A 24,718-nucleotide genomic window follows, 5' to 3' on the forward strand; every position below is an offset into this window, starting at 1 on the left:
AGCCGAAATTCAGCACTGGTGTCTAGAGAAATCCAAACCTAGCCAATCAGTGTGCTTAAATTTTATACTAAAAGGTGAATTATTTTATCACCCCGAGCCTCAGATAAACTAAAAAGAGATTACATTAACCACATAACAATAGCAGACAAGAATCCTACTTCTACAAGACCCAACCCGCAGTCATTGAAACTCTAGATTGAGCTGTTGGACAGCATGTTGATTACAGGAGCAATTTATGAGCTCCACAAAAACTCAAAACCAAAGGTCTAAAGTAAATACTATATTATAATATTGAATGAAAGCTACTGTCTCCTATAAAACATGATAAAGTTGTTGGCTTGCCCAATTCATCGTAACTTGCAAGCAAAAACCCATTTTTTATAACATTTTCATAACCTTGGTTTTCTGAAAGGTTGGAGGCTTTGTGAGGATCCTTGAACATGAGAATTTCACTTTTTCCTGTCATTCTTCTTCAAGAGCATGCAACATATAATATACTACATTTTGTGTGTGTGTGTGTGTGTGTGTGTGTGTGTGTGTGTGGTGTGTGTGTGGTGTGTGTGTGTGTGTGTGTGTGTGTGTGTGTTTATTGTTTAATGTGTGGACATACTGCAAATTAATTTCCCATTGGGGACAATAAAGACCATTGGAACTATTTGACCACTGAAACTATTCAGCCTATTGATATCTATATTCTTTGAAGCATTGGATAAGCAGTAGAAGATGGATGGAAGATTCAGGATCAATTTTGTAATTCAGAACATACACAAAATTTATGTTACTTATATTATATAAAATAAACAAGAATGAATATCTGATAACTTAAATTGAGGTTATTTGTTGGGACTAGTAGAACAGCAGAGACTGGCTTTAGAGTTGTGATGCAGATTTTTTTTTTAAATCATCAATTATTATTATTAGTAAGATTATTTTGTCATCTTCATACATCGGATATATATTCTGTATAAAATATGTCATAATATTTAATATGAAAAAATGATTAATGTAATAAAATGACTATGTAGACAATGATTCATTAATGACCAATATTGAATTAAGTTAAAAACAAAACCACTAAAAAGTAAACATACTGTAAAGTGTGTGAATAATAGTGCTTAAACATTATGACTCATATACTTCACATGGACATGGGCACGTGTTCAGGTAGAATTTCTTACATCTAAAAAGATTTAATGCATATTTAATCTTGTCATGTATTTTTGATAGGCGTGTGATGCAATCTTGAAGCATGCCATGGAACGCTTCTTCTGCATTCAGCATGAAGAGCTGCTTTCAAAACATAGTGCTGCTGTGCCTGGTATCAGTGTTTGTTTTTTTTCATCAAGAACAGCCTACAGAGCACTTTCACATACACATTCAGTTTTCTCAAGATTCTCCTCACCACACTCCTGACAATAACTGAATCCAAGAGGTACTTTTCTGCTTTTGAAAAGGATCAAGACTTTCCTGAGAAACACCATGACACAGGATCGTCTTAATGCTCTGGCTGTGCTCCCCATGGAGTAGAAACTCGTCAGAGACATCCCTGACTTTAATAAGAAGGTCATCTAAAGCTTTGCCACTGAAAAGGCAAGAAGAGCAAAGTTTCTGTACTGGCAGTCGAAAGAAAAAATGTTTTCTGTATGTTTTATCCCCAGATTGTTTTTTATGCATAGTTGTCACCAATTTAATGAAAATAACATATTTAAATTATGAAACTAAAAGAAAAACTCCTGATAGCTTCTATGTTCATTCATATTTGCTCTATGGATAGTTAATATTTAAAAACAAAAAACAGTCATTAGCAAGCATGAAAGATCAGTTAATATTTTTAAATTTCTTATTAATCAAATATTTATTCATTTATTTATATATTATTTTCTATACTTTAATTAGATTAGAAGCATTTTTTAAATATTTCAAAGAAAATATGTAGTGTGTGTCTCTGAAATATTTACTTCTTGCAATAAATCATATTGTGAAATTTGTTGAAATGACTGCTTGCCAACATTACTAGTGGCCATATTGTAGCCATCATGCGTAGCTAAATTATAGCCCTTAAGCAGTAAGTATTTGGCTACTTTGTCACAGCCAAGTCAATTTTCTTTCTGTTTTACTGATACTCAAGTATACGTGACATGCAGCGCGTAACACATGGGTAATAATAATAATCCACAACATTGTCATGTGTGTCTTAGGACTTTTTTGGCAAATCCTAGCTCATATGTCCAAGCATAACTTCACTTAACAATTGCAGTTGTCACTCATAGCAGCAAAACTGTCAGATAAAAGTAAGGTCAACTTTCATTCTGTATATTATGGGAATACAAAGTAGCTGTATACTAGCATTTTGAAGTGTCATTCACTGAAAGAGAAAATGTTGATAAAGCCTGTTCAATGTGATTCACAGCTGAAGAGCAGTAAAATTGAAGCTGATTGGACTTAAATGACAAAAAATGGCAACAAAGACACTATGAAGGTGCTAGATTATGGTTCATCAAGTGATCGCTTGTGTATAAAATGGGTCCCAGAGAGAAGCATAACAAGTACCAGCATTTATAAATGACTTTAATCCAACAAGTACTTTAGTAGTGCAAGATGTTTTTCAGTAACTCAGTAAGATGCAGTAATATTGAAGATATTCTTTTCAAGAGCTTTTATTTGTTATTGCTATCATTAAAAAGTTAAAGCCTATGTTTTTAGTTAACAGATGGCAAGAAGTGATGAATAGAAACATATTTTCTTGGTGGGAGCAATGTAGTTTCACCTGCAAGCATGGAGCTAAATGCACCCTTCTCACATCGCGTTCGAAAACGAAGAAACATTTGGCTCAAGATTTGACTAAATATTTTAAGACATGGATTGTGTGTTGCTTAATGCAAAATGCAAAATTACCCCATAGGAGCAGTTCCCTTCGCAATACTCACAAAAGGACCCACTGGGCTTTTGAATATTCATTAAATTTGACATTCCAGACAGGAGGGGAGCTGACAGGCATATCAGCCTGACTCACTCAACAGAATGCTCATCTTAATCCACTGATAAGTTGTACCATGTCTGAATAACTAATTAGAACAGTTAATGAGTGAAATTCTGTCAAACTTATTTGCCTGACATACAGTGTAGCCGGAAACTATTCACAAAGCTTCACTTGTTCCACATTTTGTCATGTTACAGCCTGATTCCAAAATGGATGAAATTCATTTTTCTCCTCAAAATTCTGCACACAATACCCCATAATAAAAAAGTGCTTAAGGTTCTTGAATATGTATAAAAAATGTTTATATTTTTAATACATTAAAAGATTAATAAGTATTCGTAGTCAGTTTTTGCTCTTTGAAGCACCTTTGGCAGGAATTATAGCTTAAAGTCTTTTTGAGTCTGATGCTACAATATTTGCATAGCTGTTTTTCCCATTCTTCATTGCAGAACATATCAAGCTCCATCAGGTTGGATAGGGGATGCTGATACACAGTCATTTTCAGATGTTTCCAGAGTTGTTCGATCAGGTTTAAGTCTGGGCTTCTGCTGGGCCACTCAAGGGCATTCACAGAGTCTTCTCAAAGAAACTCTTTTGTTATCTTTGCTCTGTGCTTAGCATCATTGTCCTGTTGGAAGGCGAACCTTCACCCCAATCTGAGGACCAGAGTACTCGGGAACAGGCTATCGTCAGTGTTCTCTCTGTATATTGCTGCATTCATCTTTCCCTCGACCCTGACTAGTCTCCTAGTTCCTGCTATTGAAAAGCATCCTCACAGCATGATGCTGCCACCACCATTCTGCACACTAGGAAATTATAATGGCCAGGTGACGAGCTGTGCCTGGTTTCATCCAGACATAACACTTGGCATTCAGGCCAAAGAGTCCTGTCTTTAATCAGATCAGAGAATTTTATTCATGGTTTGAGAGTTTTTCAGGTGTCGAATTCTAGGTGGGCTCTCATATGCCTTTACTGAGGACTGGGTTCTGTCTGGCCACTGATTGATGAGGCCTGATTGCTGGAGTGCTGCAGAAATGGTTCTCCTCTCTCCACAGAGCAAGCACTGGAGGTCTGTCAGAGGAACCAATAACCATTGGGTACTTGGTCACTTCTCTGACTATGGGACCCCAGTTCTAGGATGAGTCCTAGTGGCTCCAAACTTTTTCCATTTACTGACCACTAGGTCTTTCTGACCTTGAATGCTGTAGACATTTTTCTGGATCCTTCTCACAATATGTGCCTCACTACGGTCCTATATCAGAGTTCTACAGACAATTCCTCGCACTTCATGACTTGATTTGCGCTCTGACATGCCCATAGTTGACACGTCAACTATGTGACCTTGTGACCAAATCATGTCGAATCACATTAAATTAATTTTCCTCAGGTGGACTCCAATGAAGTTGTGGAAGCATCTGACAGAAGATCAGTGGAAATAGCATGCATTTGAGCTCAGTTTTGAGTGTCATGGCAACAGCTACTCATCTACGTGTTATGCTTTTGTTTTTCAATTTTAATAATTTTGCAAGAATTTCAAGCAAACCTTTTTCACTTTGTTAGGTTGTAACATGACAAAATGTGATAAAGGAAAACACTGAATGCTTTTCATATACATTTCTATTCACTGCTATAGATAGAAGAATAATTTGACATGTTCTTTGGTGTCTACAACTAAACTTTTGTGTCACATGTAATAGATATAGCGGTGGTTTTTATTTTTATTTTTTGTTTTTCTGTTTTTTTCCTTGTCTGTTTGTGTCACTCTATTATTTGGATGCCTGTTAATAAATTATTAGATATGCACATAGACATTTAATGGTTGAATTTCAATTAAATAAAGGAGGTGTGTGGGAGTTAAAACAATAATGCCCTTGTCTTGTACCTTATGTTACTAGACAAATCTTTCTGGGCCAAGTAGCGTGGCCTCAGTTTTAGTAGATCTTCCCGCTAATGCCTGAAAATGCCTGAAATTCCTCTAACCTTTTAGTCTAACCTGTGTAGCTGTAGAACAGGACCTGCCTGAAGCTCCTAGGCTGTACTCTGATTCGTAAAAGGTGAAAAGTGATATAGCCATTAGCTAGAACCAGCCAGGCATTGAAAGTGAGCAGAGAAATATCAAAACCAAAGCCCACATTTAAGCAGTAAAAAGACATTTGAGTATGAGTTATATAACTTTGTCTCATATAACCTTATTTTTACTCACAGAATCTTGACCTTAGGAAAACTGTAGAGATTTAACCATTGTCACCTTTCTCTATAAAGCCATAAGACAAAAACAATCTAAGTTTAGATGGATTTCTTGGCTGAAAATGTCATTGGTATTTACATAGGCACAAAGTCAAATCAGTATGGCCTGGACTGTAGGAAGAAAGCTGCTTATCTGACTCAAGTCATTCTACATTGTGAATAATATCAGTGAAGGACAAAGTAAAGAAAGATGTGGAGGAAGGATGGCATGATGAAAAAGTGCATTAAAAGAGATTTTAATTAAACATTCATCTTGACCTGCTTGGGAAAATTAACCATGCATGCAGTGTTTGCTTGGCTATGCCATACTCTTCTTTGTACCTATGCCTCGGGCCTTTTACAGTTTCTTCTTGCACCATATCACTTCATTGCTAGAAGCTCTAATTTAAAGGCTTGAATTAAAAATCCAGGAGAGCAAATCCATATAACTTTATTATGGCCTCAATGCTATTATGTGCAGTAGTAAAAAAGTTACACAGGTACCTCTTTAATGTGCCCCATTCATTAATAGCTGAATACAAATTGGGAATTCAAAATTTTACTACGTGGAACATTTATTAAAGTTTTTTTTTTTAAACACAAACCGGGACTTCAAAGACAGACACTGAACTGACAGTTATAGTGAAAAAAAAAATGGAAATATCTATGTGACAATAAGAATGAGCTATAGTGCAGCGGAGTCATATTCCTGGTAGGTAGTGGGGATTTGAATCAAATGGCATTTGCATGCTCAAAATCTCCCATAGGTGTTCAGTTGGGTTAAGAGATGTTGACTGCAAAGGTCATAGCATATGATTCACATCAGTTTCAGACTTAAACCATCTAGTAGCCACTGCCGCCTTAAGGTTTTGTTTTTTTCATGTCTGTGGGAGTAGGTTGACCAAAATCATAATAACATAAATAATAGAATAACAGAACTATCTTAATTATCCCCTTGCTCGGTACAATGTTTTTGAATCACCTTTTTGGCTGCTAAATACCAATATTCTCTATTTTCTCTTCATTTTTTAATTCTTGTTATTATTTGTTATTTCTTCTTTGCTGCTGTATACGTAACACACAGCAGTCTGTGGCGTAATCATTCACCATGCTTCTTAACATTAATGTCTTTTCACAAGTCAGATATGACTCAGGAGCACACTCATCACACACGCGCTGCTGCTTTTTTCCCCATTATTTCATCTGTAGCACCTCTTTTCATCAGTGAGGTATTCTTAAAGCATTATTATTGCTGAAGGATCCTGCTGAGGGAGGCACTTGTGACAACAGAGGAGATTCTGTCAGGAAGTGATTATTTAAATCAGTGCATCAATTAATATGTCTGCCTAACGAGGAGTCGTGCTGTTATTGGTGACAGCAGAATTACTTTAGTGTTATCAGTGGGAGAGACATTTGCAGGAGCAAATTAATTGTTCAAATGCACTTCATTTACACAGATTTAACATTTTCTAACTGGGGATCACTAACAAGATGAACAAATATCAGCTAGTTATAAAAGTACTCCCTAGGTTGTTTGTAACTAAATATTTCTTCACTTGATAATTTTGTTTGTTACCCAAAGGCTTAGAAACATGTTTGAAAAAACAAGCACAACATGAAAGGAACCTAAAATAACACCATTGGGTTATACCCTAGCAGGTTAATGCAAAAAGCTCATGTCATTTCAAAGTGTTTAGAAATTATTAGAAATGAAGGAGATGCATACTGTGCTTTTTTATGCTTTTTATGTTAGTCCTAACAGCCACTAACAATGCATTTTAAAAGTGACTACTTTTCTTTCATTTCACAGTCTAGTGTTATCGACTATCACATCTATTAAAGCCATAATCACTACATTTTGCAGCAGAAAAAAGTTACCCTGAACACACAATACATCTGCCATATTATTTAGCTACACTGTTAAAAAAAAATCCTAAAACAACGGTAATATTCCGGCAGCTGGGGCGCCAAAATACGACCGTGAAATAACAGAAAATAACTGTCCCATAAAAATACGGTTATTTCCAGTAATGAAAATACAATTAGTTGCGCTAATTTGACAGGGGATCTCGCCTTTTTCAAGTGCTGCTAAACATTAAATCAGGAACATGTTAATGTGATTAAACAATGAAACCATCTATAAATAGGAAAAAAAACCATCTTAATAAATGGTAATATTCCGGCAGCTGGGGCGCCAAAAAAAAAGACCGTAAAATAACAGAAAATAACTGTCCCATAAAAATATGGTTATTTTCAGTAATGAAAATAGAGTTTGTTGCGCTAATTTGACATGGGATTCTGCCTTTTCCAAGTGCTTTTAGACATTAAATTAGGAACATTTTTACGCGATCAAACAATGAAATTACCTATAAACAAGGTCACTGAATGTGGAAATATGAATCATAATACGTAAATGTACAGAAATACACCGTTAACAGTTGGTTTAAATAATAATTGATTGCATGCCCTGGGACAGACTGACAGAGGCGAGGGAGCCATATCGCACCATCGGCCCCTTTGGCTATCACTAGTAGGCGGTAGGTGAAGAGTCTTGACCACAGACACAACGACGGAGAGTGTCCGAGCCGGGGCGCGAACCGGCAATCTTCTGATCACAAGGCGAACTGCCAACTCTTGAGCCACGAACGGCCTAAGTAGCAATGATAATAATACTTATGTGATGTAACACAAGCTTATAGGGCTCATGTTATATACTTTTCCATAGCATTACATTTGAATTCAACAGTTCAATCTTTCAAATAACGGACAGATATTTGTGAAATCATGATACATTTGTGAATGTATTTTAACAATCTAAATATGCATATGTACAGACAGATACATTTAATAATCATGACAATTATGTTTTATTACATTACAGTGATTTAACGTTAATTTACATTCAAAATGTGAAGTCAAAGTCTATTTACATAACTTTAATGATATTCTAGAAGAACAGAACATCACTGTAAAATGCACAGTAAAATACCTTCATATTAGGGGTTTTTTCCTACGGTCGCAGCGTTACCCGCGACCTTGTTGTTAGTTCACATTCATTGGCCGATGCTTAGCGTCATGTTATTTATATTAATTGCAATTCCTACCTCTACATTTCTTTTTCAAAATACATAATTAGCACAGCGTGTCCGTGCAATGTTTTACACTGTGGCATGCAGAGAAATCTTAACATAGAAGCTCACAGAGAGAGATTGAGCTTGTTATTTAACCCCAAGCCGGTAGGGGGAGCTCCTTAATAAAACACTTGCCAGTGCAACAATATGCCTCAAGGTTCAACAACAGCACAACAGAAGTCACTCATGGTACAGCACTCTCTCTACAAAACAACAACTGTCAGTGACGCTGCACCACGGCGTAAACACAACATTCAAGATAACAGTTAAAAGTAAGTATTACATTTACAGTGATGTTATGTTATTTTACATTTGACGTGTCAGATCACAGTCCACTTATGTAAATGTAATGATATCCTAGAAAAACAGTACACATCTGTAAAATACACAGTAAAATAATTTTACATTACTATTTTTTGGAACAGTGTACACCACATCACTTTTCATTTGCATAAAATACATCAACTCAGGAGAGGTGTTTCTGCAAGCTATACCTGCCAATCTCTGTCAGTCCTCTAAGCGATCATTTGAATTTAATAACCTCTGGTTACTTTGTCTCATCATGTTGTTGCCTCAGAGCTTTATGTTGACTATACATATTTTTTTCCATTTCCTATTAGTTTTGAAGTGAGCATTAATGTCATTGGGTGCATTTATTGTTTCACTTAAACACAACTCTTCCGGCAAACTCTGCAATCCTGTCATCTCAACACTGTCCGAAAATGTTTCGTACTTTGATGCAGTCATATATATACAGCAGTTTATCACAACCACAGTTTTCATGCAAAGTCCAATTTCCTGAATTTCCTCTTCCATGCAAACTGCCTTTTTGAGATCTTGAATGAAACTGTAACACTGGCTATTTGTCAATTGCTGTTTTCACCTGTAAATAGACTTTATGTAACTTCAATTATAGCTCGATATTGTCTTTGCTGGTGCCACTGCACTACTAAAGTCTGTCAGGAGCATCAGCAGGTTCCTTTTATTTCCTTTTCACTAAGTTTGGCCACTAAACTTTTCCATCTCCTGCAATTTTAGAATCCTTTATTCACCCCTACTGAGAAGACAAGAAGAGCAATTTCTGTGAATAAAACACAAATCTCTGGAAATATGCTGACCTGCGCCCATACTGGAAATCTGCACTACAAGATGTATTATAGAGCAAGAGCTGAAGAGCCAAAGAGAACTAGCTAGATGCCTGAGACAGCAACTAGCACAGCACATCTCCAATTTAAACTTCATTTTCTATTCATCTTTCCGTCTCAAACATAAACCCTCCTTTTTCTTCCTTTGATTCCTCTCTCAGCATACGTCTCCCACCTCTAACTGCCAACTTCCCTTCTATCTGCTACGTCTTTGCATATATTTGTAACACACTCATACACACCTCACTTTAGCGTGAGCTTTTGACAACACAAATCTCAATTGCTTTTTCACACAGTCACTGGAGGAGTGAGAGGGTTTAAGGAGATAGAGCTGGACAGGATAAAGGCAGTCAGAATGAGACGAGAAATAGAGCTTAATCCCAGATTGATAGGTGCTAATAACGTTTGATTATGACTGACAAGGCACTCTGACTTTCTAATTGACACAAAATAGCTGGGCAGCCTAGAGAGTGAAGAAAAGGGATAGAATGAAATGGAGAGAGGCCTCTTTATAGATTCAGCAAGGATGGAAAGCCATCCAATCACAGGCCAAATCACAAAATCACCTGAATAATTACCTAGTAATTAATTGTCAACGTTTTACATTTCTATTAAAAAGCCACTACTTAATCAACTTTTTAAGTAGCTTTTATTTATTTATTTATGCTGTTGTTTCCTCATTATTAGGAACACTGCCTTTTTTTTTTAATTGTGAAATGTTACCACTAAGGTCCAAGATTAGAAATCATCTTTATCCGGGCAGCATAGTATATGCAGCCCACCTTCTTTGTTACATTACATCAAGTCAGCACATTGATGAGTAAATGCTTTTAAATGATTCAAAGTCTATATAAATGGAAACATGCATGCCACTTCACAGCTGGGTCCTAAAAGGATAAATAGGAGTGGAGAATATGTGCATCTATACAGAAAATCGCGCATGGGTACACACATTTTGGACACTGATGAAATATTAGAGGTAGTTATTAAGACGGTAAACTGAAGCTAGACTGAGCAAAGAGTCACGTGTATGTCTCGACTCACATTTCATATAACTTCTATATTGAATATGAAGAGAAATAAGAAGTGTTTAACTTTAGTCCCGATTTTAGCTTTAAGTTCATTTTTGTGCATAAAATTAGTGAAATGAATCTGACTATGCTCTCAGGTGAATAGTGTCGTCATTATTTTGGTACGCTGTACAGTCTTAAAGTCTGTAGTTTACAGTCAGTAAACTACAGAGGGGAGTAAAGTGTTTACAGATTTGAAGTGTCACTTCATGGAAATCCTTTCCAAGCCAACCCATGGATTGGGCTGGCAGAGCACTTCAGCCTTGAGAAAACTAAACTCTGCTTTAACACCACGGCACCTGAAGAAGAAAGCAGCAAACACACAGGGAAACAGAAAAAAAGGAAGGAGAGGTCACTCTTCAACGACTCACTTGAAACTTTAATGCATAACATGCCTACAGTGAAATGGGACACACCAGAGTTTTCTTCTTGTGAGTCTCACAGCACATGTTCACTGTTCCAATCCCCTACCCACACAAACACACACACAGATGTGCTTAATCAAGGTGGAGGTGAGCTAGTAATACAGGTCTCTGCTGTTAAAACATAGCAGCCTGGATTGGATTAGGCTATACTCACACTAGTCACGGTTTCGTTGCACCGTTCCCAAGCATAATGTCCCTCCTACCCACTACCCACTAGCCTGCACTGACATTGCATTTAACATTCCAAGCCTGCTGCAGTTTGTCTTATTTTCGCTCCCCAGATTTCACTCCACTGAGTTTTCACCGTTGCTCCTTTCCCAATGTGAAAAGAGAATTTAAATCCTTTCTCTCTTATGCACAAGAAGACCTCTAATCAAGATGTGGCTATTCATATTGTAGAAAAGCGTTGTAAATGGCCTATATTTGTATAGCAACGGGTGAAGTGTCTTGCCCAAGGACACAACGACCGAGACTGTGCAAGCCGGGCCTCGAACCAGCAACCTTCCGATTACAAGGCGAACTCCCAACTCTTGAGTCACAATCGGGAACATAGACTTGCTATTCGCAAGACAAAACTTGGAGATTTTCTGGTTTAAAGCTCAAATCACTTTGGCTGCTCAAGCTAAACTAACGGTTCTATCAGGTGCTTTAGATATATGCAGAACAATACCAGATGCTAAGGTTTATGTGCTTTTATGATACATTCTGTTTTTCCCACTGTCTCAGGTTCAGAAATGGTGGAGGCTCAGTGTCAGAGGTTTGAGGTGAGGAATGCTGATGGAGAGAGAGTTCTGTTCTCTGCAGATGAAGAAGAGATCACCATCGGTACTGAGAAACTCAAAGTCACAGGTAGGGTTACACAAAAGCATAAAACAGACATTGACATCGCTGCACCTTCTCCCCACCCCACATAAGGAACTTATTTCTTTTATTTTTTTCATGCTTATTTTCAGTAGTGGACAGCGAATTCAAACTTATTCATGTTGAGTAACAAGGGTACAGGAATATACACACATACAGACACAGAATAAGCAGTTAAACAGAGTGCTGTTGATGAGTGCAGCCAAACAAGTTACGGGTCAGCAAGCAGAGCAGCTTTAGCAGAGTTGAGAAAGAGGCCAGTGCCATACAGTTAAAAAAAAAAAAAATATATATATATATATATATATATATATATATATATATATATATATATATAATTAAAATAATGACACGGACAGAAGGGGTAACGAGGCAGATGGATGAGAAATATGTGACATGGCATGTAAGCATCACTGGGGGGAAAGTAGTTAGCTCAAATTAAAAAATGGAAAAAGTGAGAGGGGAAAATACTCTCACTCTGCATCATCTATTTGTCTTTTTCTCATTTATTCATTTGTGTTCTCTCGATCATTGGAAGTGAGAAAATCAAATGGAAGCTGACAGAAGATTATGAGTCCGCTCATGTCTGTTCACCTGTACACTTAAAATTTGTATGTAATACAACATGTACACCCAAAAGTTTTTGAGTGTATATTGCTACGAAACCACAAATTCAAACAAACTACGCACACCTTAGCACACGTACACACACTAACCTGGGTAATTTGTTCATTAGAGGCACTCTGAAGGAATAAGGGTGCAGAAGAACAAGGGGAGGGTGAGGAGATCGAGGTCTATAGGTCACTGTTGCTGTCATTTGCTGTTTGAAGGAGGTGAACGAAAAGAGCGTAGATAGCAAAAAGAATACAAATATGGGCACATCATTCATTCAGCTCAGGCACTGAGGTCTGCCGGGTTATGCTGTGCTACTGTTTAAATTTTAGATTTATAGATTGATGTATTTTTCTAATGAAGATAGATCATATTTCCACATATCGCTGCCCTTTGCAGTAACAAGGTGTAAATAGATAATGAATCAGCCAATGCAAGCCAATACCATGGCAGCAAGTTTGGAGTGATACCGAGCTTATCCTCAGTTGACGCGTCTGAAACTGTAAACCCAGTATGAAAAGTTGATTTCAGTTTATCCGCTTTAAAAATAGTTCAAGGATTGTTGTGTTCAAGAACAAGTGTCATCAAACAAGCTCATAAAGTTTTCATGAGAGCAGAACAATAGTAGAAAAGACAGAGTAGCAATAATATGGAAAAGTAATATCAGCCAGAAGCTGTGGCATGGTTGACTAAGTTATGAACATCATAGAGGCAGACAGTCAAACAGGAGAACACAAAGCAAGGTTTGCCCTTATCTGCCATTTTACCTGTTGTTTCATTTACTTGGCAGTTCATAGGCATAGTTCAGTGTTCCCTGGAATGAACCACAGAAAGTGAGATTTAACTGAAAAATACAACAGTACACAATAACTTCCAAGTTTAGCTCCTGTGGGGGTTCAGTTGCAGCTTTTTGGAGATGTAGGTTCTCATCCTACCTACGGGACCTCCTTGAATCTTCTAGAATTAAACTTGGCATATGCTGCTTCAGTATCAAACAGCTCAGACTATGCAGTTTCTTATCTGTGTGCCTGCCAATGGGAAAGATAGCCTCATGCAGTATTAAATCCGCAGCAGTGCTGATATTCCAACATGCTGTCTGTGGTCTCAGCAAGAGCCAAAAATGAGCATCTGTTCACAGCTGCAAAGGTGGCTACTGCACACGGGGGGTTAAACATTGCATTATATCAGAGCCAGACTTTTCTTACAAGGAAAAAGCATGCACATCAGTTGCATGCTTGAATGTATTTTGCATCAGGAAATTTTGATTTTGGAGGAAAGTAATGCCATATGGTTATTATTGTTATTAACATGCAGGAACAGAAAAATACTGAAAACAGAGAAAAAGATGGTTGAGATATAATTAAATACTTTAAATTGCTTTGTTAATAAGAGAGAAATATGATGCCTGTGGTTAAAGTGTTTTAAACATTAAATCAACTCTGATTTTCAGCACAAAGGACACATACTTCTTAACAGTGACAACCCAGTGGTACCTTGTTTTTGAAGGAAATTGTGTTTCTGACACAGAATACCTCAGCACCCTGGCGTGCATTTGAAATGTCTGCTAAGTTTATAACTCAAGAGTTCAGTGATTGCTTTCCTTTTTGTAATTCGTTCTCATTCTCTCGGCAGGAAATGAAGGAGTAGTGTTCAGTCATTCTGTAGAGACGTCACATGTAAGAGCAGAACCTTCCCAGGACCTAAAGTAAGTAGTCTAAATAATTTTGTGAGCATGGATTTGTATGGGTGTGTGTGTCAGACAGGGAGACTGGTACATTGGTCCACTTAACAAGTTTCCCTTGTTAATATTTTAGTTGTGCTTTATTATTCATGAAGTCTATGTTCTTGTGAATAATTTCTAAGATAGTAACACCACAAATAACAATTTAGTGAAAATGTGGTTTTAAGTAAAAACTTAAGTGGGTGTTTTAGTTAGCCAGTCCTGCTGTACAGCATGCACATGATTTTAAGTAGTATACAGCAGAATGATGTATGCTGTTGACTGATAGTTTGTCAGGGCTTACGGAGGAAACAAAGGCCCTTTGGGAGCCAGTGAACAAGGCAGTGAATGGACTGTTTCTTTGAAACAAGCACTGAACACATGTATAGGTATATACATGTGTGGTATATACAGGTATATACATGTGCAGGGTATATCAGCAGCGTTTATTATTGCATAGAATTTCAAAAGATGATACTGATGGTGATGATGAGGATGGTGATGATGAAATTTGAATCTAAATGAAAAAAGGTTTTGTTAACCTTAACTGAATGATTATATTAATATGTAAATACCTTTTGAAATGTTATTTTATTTTGACTTGTTGGGACTTGTTAGGGCTTTTTTCCCCAGCTCGTTCTTCTCATCTCACTGCTAAATAGTCAATTTTAGTTTGTATAAGCTGGAACCACAAAACCAAACAACAAAACAAACAAATCAAACCAAAATGAAACAGGCTGTAGGGTTTGTTGTCTTTATAACAAGTATATATAACAAGGGTCACTTGCAAGTCATGACGTAAATTGTTTCTTGTTCAGCTTTTAAATATCACTCAATTACAGTTTTACTGCAATTAAGGTAAAGTGTCAATGGTGCTCGATCCTTAATTAGGTACAGTATATGGCTATTGAACCACTTTGGCAAATACTTAGAGTATTATTATATGCTGAAGAGTTTTCACTTAAAAAATTCTGTTTTGGTTTTGTGACAGTAGATTCGGTGTTATATGAAATGGTGTAATGGAGATAGACGTAAATTAAAGCAAAGAAACAAGGTACATTTTTGAACCTTGGACCGTAGTTTTGCTCCTAGCATGATGCACAGATTTTACTATGGTGAATTACACAGCAGAAGATAGCTGACGTTAGTCCAGTTCAATGCTGCTTCTGATAATAACTGGGTTGGAGTCAAGAACATGATTCAAAATTCAAATTAGTAAAAGAAAAAACTAACTTTACATGTAGACAATGACAGACAAACTAAACACAGTGCTCAGACAGAAGCGAAATCCGGATCACAGCCGAGGTAGAAGAGAAAAAGAAAACAACACAATGCCAGAAAGCAATTGCACTTTACACAAAGACACAATCTGGCAAGTGAGAGATGGTAAGCGGGGGTGATGCTGCAAGGACTAATCAGTGAAGCACATGGAGTTGAGTGGAGAGAAGGGGCAGGTCAGATGACTGGTGGAAAAGACAGACAGGTGGGAGTGGCAAGGTCTGAAATGACAAGAGAGCTCGGTCACTGGAGGACACAAAGCACACTGAATGATTGACTAACTGAATGGAAGGAAAACTAAAATGGTGTCAAGCTTGAGTGTTGGTCACTTTGCCACTGCATTCGTTTGGGTCACAGCAGCTAACTGTGTAGTTATGTGCATATCTTTTTCTCATACACCCTCTGAAGTGAGTTTCAGGTATTTTTAAGAGGCATGCTGCATTTTTTTTATTACTAGTGTCTTAGCCTCATTTGGGAATTGTCAGACAGGATTAGGCTGAAGGGGCTTTTTGCCAGAGAGGAAAACACAAACTGAGGGAGAAGGTGAAAAAGATGGAGTCAGGGAGGACTGATGTAAACTGAGGAACAGATAAGGGGTGGTGGAAACAAAGATGCTCTGAATGCTCTATACAACAGAAAGGATTAGAGATTGTGGATGAGATATAATTGACTGGACAGATGATGTTGGAAGGAAAAACACTGAGATTAGACATTAAATAGGATAGACAGTGGGTGAAGATGGCCGAGTAGGGGTGATGAAGAGGACAGTCAAAAGATACAAGAAGAGCAATAAAGAGGACAGAAGAGGCTAGAAGGGGGACGAAATAAAAAAATGCAGGAGGTGAGGATGGAAGTCAGGCTGTGGAAGAATATATAAAATCAAAATTGGCTCTGACACAGAGACTAAGTTGTAGGAACAGCAGATAATAGGATACAGCAAAATATGCAAGCTTTTAGTGAGTGCAAAATAATGACCTTTCTTTTACATTAAAAGTATAAAGAAGTTAGAAATGCAGAAACACAAGAATCAGACTAAGAGACAAACTTTTAACTGAAAAAAATACCTGACTGGAATGTTTAAATGGCTTAAAGCAGGGGTGTCCAAACTTTTTTCACTGAGGGCCACATACATAAAAATATAGGAGGGGCTGGGCCACTTACTAGAAATTAGGTATATAACCTTAACTTTACTGTATTAAAGTTAGAAAAATCACTTAAAAGTGGTCAAATGTGTTATATTGTCAAATATAATTAAAGACAAAACTTCCTTCATCACAGCTTTCCATAAATGGATCTTTATTGGTTGATTCAGAAAAAGCTTTGGTAGCTCATTCTCAGAACAGCAGCCTCAGATTTCTTCTTAGACAGAAGATTTACAGTACAGAGAAAAAAAACAATAAAGGGGAAAATGAGACAGGTATATTTCAAGTTTGTATTTAAGTTATTAGGCTTAGCAAAACATCTATTAATGTCTGTTTGAAACGATTATCAACATTAACAGACTGAACTGGACTTAATAACGCCAAGCCAACCCATGGATTGGGCTGGCAGAGCACTTCAGCCTTGAGAAAACTAAACTCTGCTTTAACACCACGGCACCTGAAGAAGAAAGCAGCAAACACACAGGGAAACAGAAAAAAAGGAAGGAGAGGTCACTCTTCAACGACTCACTTGAAACTTTAATGCATAACATACCTACAGTGAAATGGGACACACCAGAGTTTTCTTCTTGTGAGTCTCACAGCACATGTTCACTGTTCCGATCCCCTACCCACACAAACACACACACACAGATGTGCTTAATCAAGGTGGAGGTGAGCTAGTAATACAGGTCTCTGCTGTTAAAACATAGCAGCCTGGATTGGATTAGGCTGTACTCACACTAGTCACGGTTTTCGTTGCACCGTTCCCAAGCATAATGTCCCTCCTACCCACTACCCACTAGCCTGCACTGACATTGCATTTAACATTCCAAGCCTGCTGCAGTTTGTCTTATTTTCGCTCCCCAGATTTCACTCCACTGAGTTTTCACCGCCGCTCCTTTCGCAATGTGAAAAGAGAATTGAAACCCTCTTATGCACAAGAAGACCTCTAACCAAGATGTGGCTATTCATATTGTAGAAAAGCGTTGTAAATGGCCTATATTTGTATAGCACTTTTCTAGTCCCTAAGGACCCCAAAGCACTTTACACAACCAGTCATCCACCCATTCACACACTGGTGATGGCAAGCTACATTGTAGCCACAGCCACCCTGGGGTGCAGTGACAGAGGCGAGGCTGCCGGACACTGGCACCACCCGGCCCTCTGACCACCACCAGTAGGCAACGGGTGAAGTGTCTTGCCCAAGGACACAACGACCGAGACTGTCCAAGCCGGGCCTCGAACCAGCAACCTTCCGATTACAAGGCGAACTCCCAACTCTTGAGTCACGATCGGGAACATAGACTTGCTATTCGCAAGACAAAACTTGGAGATTTTCTGGTTTAAAGCTCAAATCACTTTGGCTGCTCAAGCTAAACTAACGGTTCTATCAGGTGCTTTAGATATATGCAGAACGATACCAGATGCTAAGGTTTATGTGCTTTTATGACACATTCTGTTTTTCCCACTGTCTCAGGTTCAGAAATGGTGGAGGCTCAAGAACATGATTCAAAATTCAAATTAGTAAAAAAAAAAAAAAAAAACTTTACATGTGAGACAATGACAGACAAACTAAACACAGTGCTCAACAGAAGCGAAATCCAGATCACAGCCGAGGTAGAAGAGAAAAAGAAAACAACACAATGCCAGAAAGCAATTGCACTTTACACAAAGACACAATCTGACAAGTGAGAGATGGTAAGCGGGGGTGATGCTGCAAGGACTAATCAGTGAAGTACATGGAGTTGAGTGGAGAGAAGGGGCAGGTCAGATGACTGGTGGAAAAGACAGACAGGTGGGAGTGGCAAGGTCTGAAATGACAAGAGAGCTCGGTCACTGGAGGACACAAAGCACACTGAATGATTGACTAACTGAATGGAAGGAAAACTAAAATGGTGTCAAGCTTGAGTGTTGGTCACTTTGCCACTGCATTCGTTTGGGTCACAGCAGCTAACTGTGTAGTTATGTGCATATCTTTTTCTCATACACCCTCTGAAGTGAGTTTCAGGTGATGTTGGAAGGAAAAACACTGAGATTAGACATTAAATAGGATAGACAGTGGGTGAAGATGGCCGAGTAGGGGTGATGAAGAGGACAGTCAAAAGATACAAGAAGAGCAATAAAGAGGACAGAAGAGGCTAGAAATTAGGTACTTTACTATATTAAAGTTAGAAAAATCACTTAAAAGTGGTCAAATGTGTTGTATCGTTGAATATAATTAAAGACAAAACTTCCTTCATCACAGCTTTCCATAAATGGATCTTTATTGATTTATTCATAAAAAGCTTTGTTAGCTCATTCTCAGAACAGCAGCCTCAGATTTCTTCTTAGACAGAAGATTTACAGTACAGAGAAAAAAAACAATAAAGGGGAAAATGGGACGGGTACATTTCAAGTTTGTTATTTAAGTTATTAGGCTTGGCAAAACATCTATTAACGTCCGTTTGAAACGATTATCAACATTAACAGACTGAACTGGACTTAATAACAGGAGTGCATATAATTTTAGTAAATTATTCTGGTGAGTATCAGCTGCGCTGGGTATGTAAATCGGGCCATCCAGCTGCGGTGCTGATCGCCACTCGTGGCAAAAATCCAGACAAATGTCACTTGATTAAGGAGCAAATCTGCATCAGATGACATCAGCTGACTACGTGTGCGTGCGCTGTGCACAGCGGTGTGTACTCTGTGTGTCAACAAGAAAAACGGATATAAGAAAGTGGTGCGCAAAAGCAGGGTAGTGACAGAATTGATGCGCATAATTGATATTTGAAGCATGTGTACCTGCATATGCATGCTTATTAACACACGGGTACTGTGGAATATATTTTTTACTCACCTAAAGTGCTCGTGCTCTCGTCCACTCCCCGCAAAAAAAATTTGCAGCTGTGCGGTGTCTGAGGCATCGGTGCTCTCATCACATGCAATGGAGTAAAAACGAGTCTTCAATGCGTCGCACAACTGGATTTCTGGACATGCTGACGTTGTTGAAGTCCTTCACTTTTTCCGGGCATATTATTTCGGTGACTTTAACGAGGCCGTGTTTTATGAGGTCTCCATCTGAAAAAGGCTTGCCATGTCTTGCAATGAGTTGGGCGACTTCATAGCTGGCTATTGGAGCCTTTTCCTGGATAATTTGAGCACAAAAAAAATACTGTTGCTGACCCCGCAGGATAGCTACAATTTGCTTTAATTTCTGCTCTCGCTCAGCACTAGTGTAGAATGCATAGGCCTGATGTTTGGTTTCATAATGACGTCGTACATTATACTCTTTCATAATTGCCACAGTTTCAGTGCAAATCAAACAGACACACTTCCCCTTGAATACTTTGAAGAAATATTCACTCTCCCCTGAAATTTTCTGCACTCACTTTCTACCTTTCGCTTCTTTGGTTCTGCCATGTTTAGTAACTTGGGGGTAAATTTCTTCTGTGATTGTCCTTTTTGGTGGAGCAACTGCCTTGATCAACAGCAGCTCCCCCTGATTTAAAACTAAGAAGTGCAATACACTCAAGCAAAAGTTGAAGTGCGGGCCATATTCTATTCTATTTATAAAATTACTTGCGGGCCAATTAAAAATGGACCGCGGGCCAAGGCCGGAGTTTGGACACCCCTGACTTAAAGAATAAGTAAGGATTATTACAACAGCAAATTGGAAAAGGGTTATTGTCCCATTCTTTTCTGATATAGGATTCTAGCTGCTCAACAGTCCTGTGTATTCTTTTTTGTATTTTTCTTTTCATAATGCACCATTTCTTTATGGTAAAAGAGCTGGATTGTTGTCAGGCTAGGCCAACCACCTGTTGGCAATGCAGTGCAGGCTTGAAATTTGCCCATACAGATTTCTTTAGATTCTGTCTGTCTTTTTAAGAAATTATGCACCATAGGTGATGAAATATTCAAAGTGTTTGTAATTTTACATTGAGGAACATTATTCTTGAATTGTTCCAATCTGTTGATGCATTTTGTTGCAGATTGATGAACCTCTGCCCATCTTCAAGTATGAGAAACTTTGCTTCTCTAAGATGCTCTTTTTATACACAATCATGACCGGCTGTTTCTTTTCAGTACCATTAAGTTTTGCATATTTTTTTGTTTCCCTATCCCAACTTTTTTGAAACATGTTATTGCCAACAGATCATTCAAAATGAAGTAATATATTTCATGGAAATGTCTCAGTTTAAACAGTTGATGTTTTTTCTGTCTTCTGTTGTAAATAAATCATTTTATCCAGTTAGCAAATTATTAAATTTTATTTTATTTGCCTTTGGCACAGCTTCATAACCTTTGGGAATTGGGTTTGTATTTTGAAGAATATATATATCACCACAAATGAATGGATAACTCTTTTTCACATATTTTTTCTTTCTTTTTTTTTAAACTACAAGGGGTTCCCCTTGATTGATTTTTTTTTTCTCTTTTTTTCTTAGGGGAATTTCAAGCAAATCTTTAAGGACTAAAGAAAGTTAATGTTCTAGAAAAAAAGTAAAGTTTTGAAACAAAGACAGCGATATTAAAGGAGTGTGGGATAGATATACATTTGGTTATTAAATAATAGTTGGATGAAAAGCAAATGTAATACATGAAATAGGGTCCCATATAGTCTCAGGGATCAAAAGAGAGCAGGGGAGATAGAGAGTGCTGGAGAAAGGTAGATTAAAAGGAGTTAGCTTAGCTGAAGTAAACTGAGAAGTGATATAGGGAAGTTTGGAGGTTAGGTGAGGATAGAAAGGTGCTGAGAAAAGGAGGCATGAGAACACTGGGTCAATGCAGACGAATAAGACGATGACATCTGTGATGAAGGTAAAGGAAAAAGAAAGTAAGCTTAGCATGCCAGTATATGATATTAAAATATCAGCACAAAAAATGTATTTGGGCTGTTTTAACAGACCGTATCTAATTAGCATGATAGACATGACAAAATGAGAACAAATGACCACTTTTAAGAAACACTTAATGTATTAGTGTTGCTTGAGTGACCTTGTCATCATCAGTGTCACCTTAGTACAGTACAATATCAATACACTGATACTAAAAACAATTAGCACATACATCTAACTCTGTATGCAAACACAGCACAATGACATTACTCACGTACGATAACACATATACACTTAACAAATGTTAGCACAGCATTGAAAGCACAAAATAAAAGGCAACCCACACGTTGCCAAATTTTTATACACACATATATAACACGTACATATGGCATGCATGACGTGAAACCATTTATCACCCTTCACACAGCAGTGCAGCCATATGAAAGCATAGACTACCCTTTGCATCTACTGAAGGGTTAATGGAAGTCAAAGAAAAATAGCACTGAAAAAAGGGGCGATTACATGCTTCAAATAATACCCCTCCCCCAGTCCCTCCGTCCCATCATTAGCTGTCAAATGGTAGGGAAAGAAACAAATTGCTGGAGCACAGAGGTGTATTCAATATAAGCCGATCTTTTAGATTACTGGTGGATATCAACACAGAAAGAGTCTCTATTCCCAACTCTTTTTTTAAACAAATGTTTATTTTGAAATCATATTTTTGTCCAAATCTTCAGATCCTAAATATGACCCCCACCCCACCACTCCCACCCCTTCTTGTTATGAAAGGAGAGTGCTATGCAGTGAAGGTAAATGGGACATGTAATGAGAGGACTGAAGTCCATTTAAAGCTAATGATCTATCTTAGCGTTTAACAGCAGGACAGGGAGAGAAGTAAAGAGGGAAACCTTGAAAAAAATATGGCACACACTTTACATGATTACATGATGAAGTGCAGGTCAAAAAATCCCTATCAATTAGGGCTGGGCGATATATCGAGTTTTTTAAAAATATCGATATATTTTTATACGAGATATAAGATGTGACCATATCCTTTATATCGATATATACGTTATAATTATAGTTGTGGAGCCGCAGGTTTGCCTCTCTTTCGTCCACTTTTGCCTTTACGCAACGTTACTCCGCCTCGCCTCTCCTTCACTGAACACAACTCCCCCTCCTCCCTCATAGCTTCACCTCCAGGCAGCGACAAGATGAACATGGCAAATCTCCGTTAACGAGTTACTGCGCATTCCTCCGTCCGTGGGGCTGGATGGCGTCAACGTGCTAACGAGCTAACCACGCTAACAAGCTAACCACGCTAACGCCATGCAGCCCACAGGGGCTGCACAGCCTAAAATCCTTTCATTTTCTCAAAAGTTGACAGCGCGCCTTATGTATGAATTCTGGTTGTGCTTGATGACCGCGAACTGATTTTATGTGGAACACGGCGCTCAGCAATCTGTCAAAAAATGTTTTAGTACGACTTTGGTAAGCTACGGGGCTGCACCACTTGATGGACTGTCGGAGCGGCTACCGAGGAGCCTCGCGTAGTAATACGCACTGTGCTTCAACGTAATATTACCGTATTGTGTGTGTATAAGGACCATAAATGTCACCTGTTAACAAGAGACATGGTTACAAAGAGGATTTCAAACTCAAGGCTGTCAGTCATGCAGTAGAAGTTGGGAACAGAGCAGCTGTGAAATCTGCCTATGTTATTATGCTCAGCGTCTTTTAGTTTACATTTTGACTGCACAATTGTGAGCTTTTTGTTATGGACAAAAACAACATACTATTTTTATTTATGGAGCATTATTTTTAATAAATGCTCATAATTTATTTTTGAGTAGTTTTTTTCATGTACATCTATGCTTTATGTTAATAAAAGTGCCTGTGTGACATCTGGGACACAGCTTTGACTAAGAACTCTCTTTTTGTTCTTACTTTATGGCTTTAAAAAAATATCAAGATATATATCTTATATCGCCATCCAGCTAAAAAAATATCGAGATATGAATTTTGGGTCATATCGCCCAGCCCTACTATCAATAAAAGGAGTGTATTTGCAACTATTTGGTATATAACCTCTGCAAATTAATATTTTACGGACACACGTAGTTTTCTGTGAGTAACTTTGCTTCTTTGGACAGAATGACAGGACAGCAGATACAAAAATAGGTTAAAGACTGGACGAAACACATAGCATCAAGTTGGAACATTCAGTGTGTGAAAAGGCTATTGACAGTTTAAAGAACTGCTCAGTTATATAATTGACATTTTACATCTTGAAATAGGAAAAAGTTTAGCCATTGCATTTGCAGTCCATTACTGAGCCACACTAGAGGTAACTGTTAGTAGACTTGACGTTATGGAAAGTGCCATCACAGTGACCACAGCAGATTTCTGTCTGTGTTGTTTGCTTCAGGAGTCTTTCAGTGGATAGCAGATGTGACTGCAGCTAGAGAGACATCATACAAGAGCAGGAACTGGGTTATGCTAGTGGTACAGAAACAAAATGCTCAGAAGTCTGCCTGCCAGAGAACATTCAAGGAAAGCTATGCCGTGTGTTTTCAAAGCCTCTAGTGTGTTCACCACTTTAAGCCATGTTCAAACTCTTTTGCTTTTTTAAACTGCTTTTCCACTTTAAAGTGTATGCGGCCGCAAGGCAAACGGAAAACAGTTGCTTTAAAAAAAAAAGTGCTGTGCCTGGCATCTTTTTAAGCAGCTCAGTTCAACATCTTATAAAAGCATTCATGACAGTGATTGACTAAATACCATGAAAAAGGAAGTTGGGTTTGACAATTTGTATGCTGCTGACAACAACAACAAAAACTGAAAATGGAGAAAGTAGCTGTAGAAAAAAACTGGTGCATGTTTTGGGTTGGTTTTTTTTTCTTTCTGACGGGAGCACATTCACTGTAATGTGGGAATTTCTAAATGTTTAAGAGTTGTAGCTGGTACAGTTTACTGATAGAAGCAAAGGGTCACTGCGATAAGAAAACCGCTTTTCATTATCAGTACAGCATGTTGCTGAGACAGCGCTTTACCTATGAGAACCACAGCAATACATGCACACCCTTAGATAGATGAGAGCATTTGCCACAACAAAACAAGGATGGCTATGTAAAATGGCTGAACAATTGTTGACAATAATTCTTTTTCCTTTTCCTTTTCCTTTCACCAGTCAAATATTTTATATTTCAATGAGTCAGTATCTGTAATCATATGATCACATGTATCAGTAGTCATATTAGAAGACTCTTTATATTACCAGCGTTTTGCAAATGCCACTGTGTTGGAAGTAT

At 37.9% G+C, this 24,718-nt stretch overlaps 1 protein-coding gene across 2 annotated transcripts in view; it reads left to right on the forward strand.

Annotated features, from left to right (window-relative positions):
• The window catches only part of LOC146572915 (zeta-sarcoglycan-like), a 392,767-nt gene that overhangs the window by 313,320 nt on the left and 54,729 nt on the right, over positions 1 to 24,718 (forward strand). For both annotated transcript variants that reach the window (XM_085277367.1, XM_085277368.1), the window contains 2 exons: positions 11,704 to 11,826; positions 14,083 to 14,155. In XM_085277367.1, the coding sequence (XP_085133493.1) occupies positions 11,704 to 11,826; positions 14,083 to 14,155 (196 nt within the window). The remainder of the gene's footprint in view (positions 1 to 11,703; positions 11,827 to 14,082; positions 14,156 to 24,718) is intronic.

The sequence above is a fragment of the Mchenga conophoros genome, linkage group LG6, assembly GCF_057382185.1.
Source record: "Mchenga conophoros isolate Kocher_MC1m ecotype Shallow Benthic linkage group LG6, M_conophoros_male_GT1.1, whole genome shotgun sequence".
NCBI lineage: Eukaryota > Metazoa > Chordata > Actinopteri > Cichliformes > Cichlidae > Mchenga > Mchenga conophoros.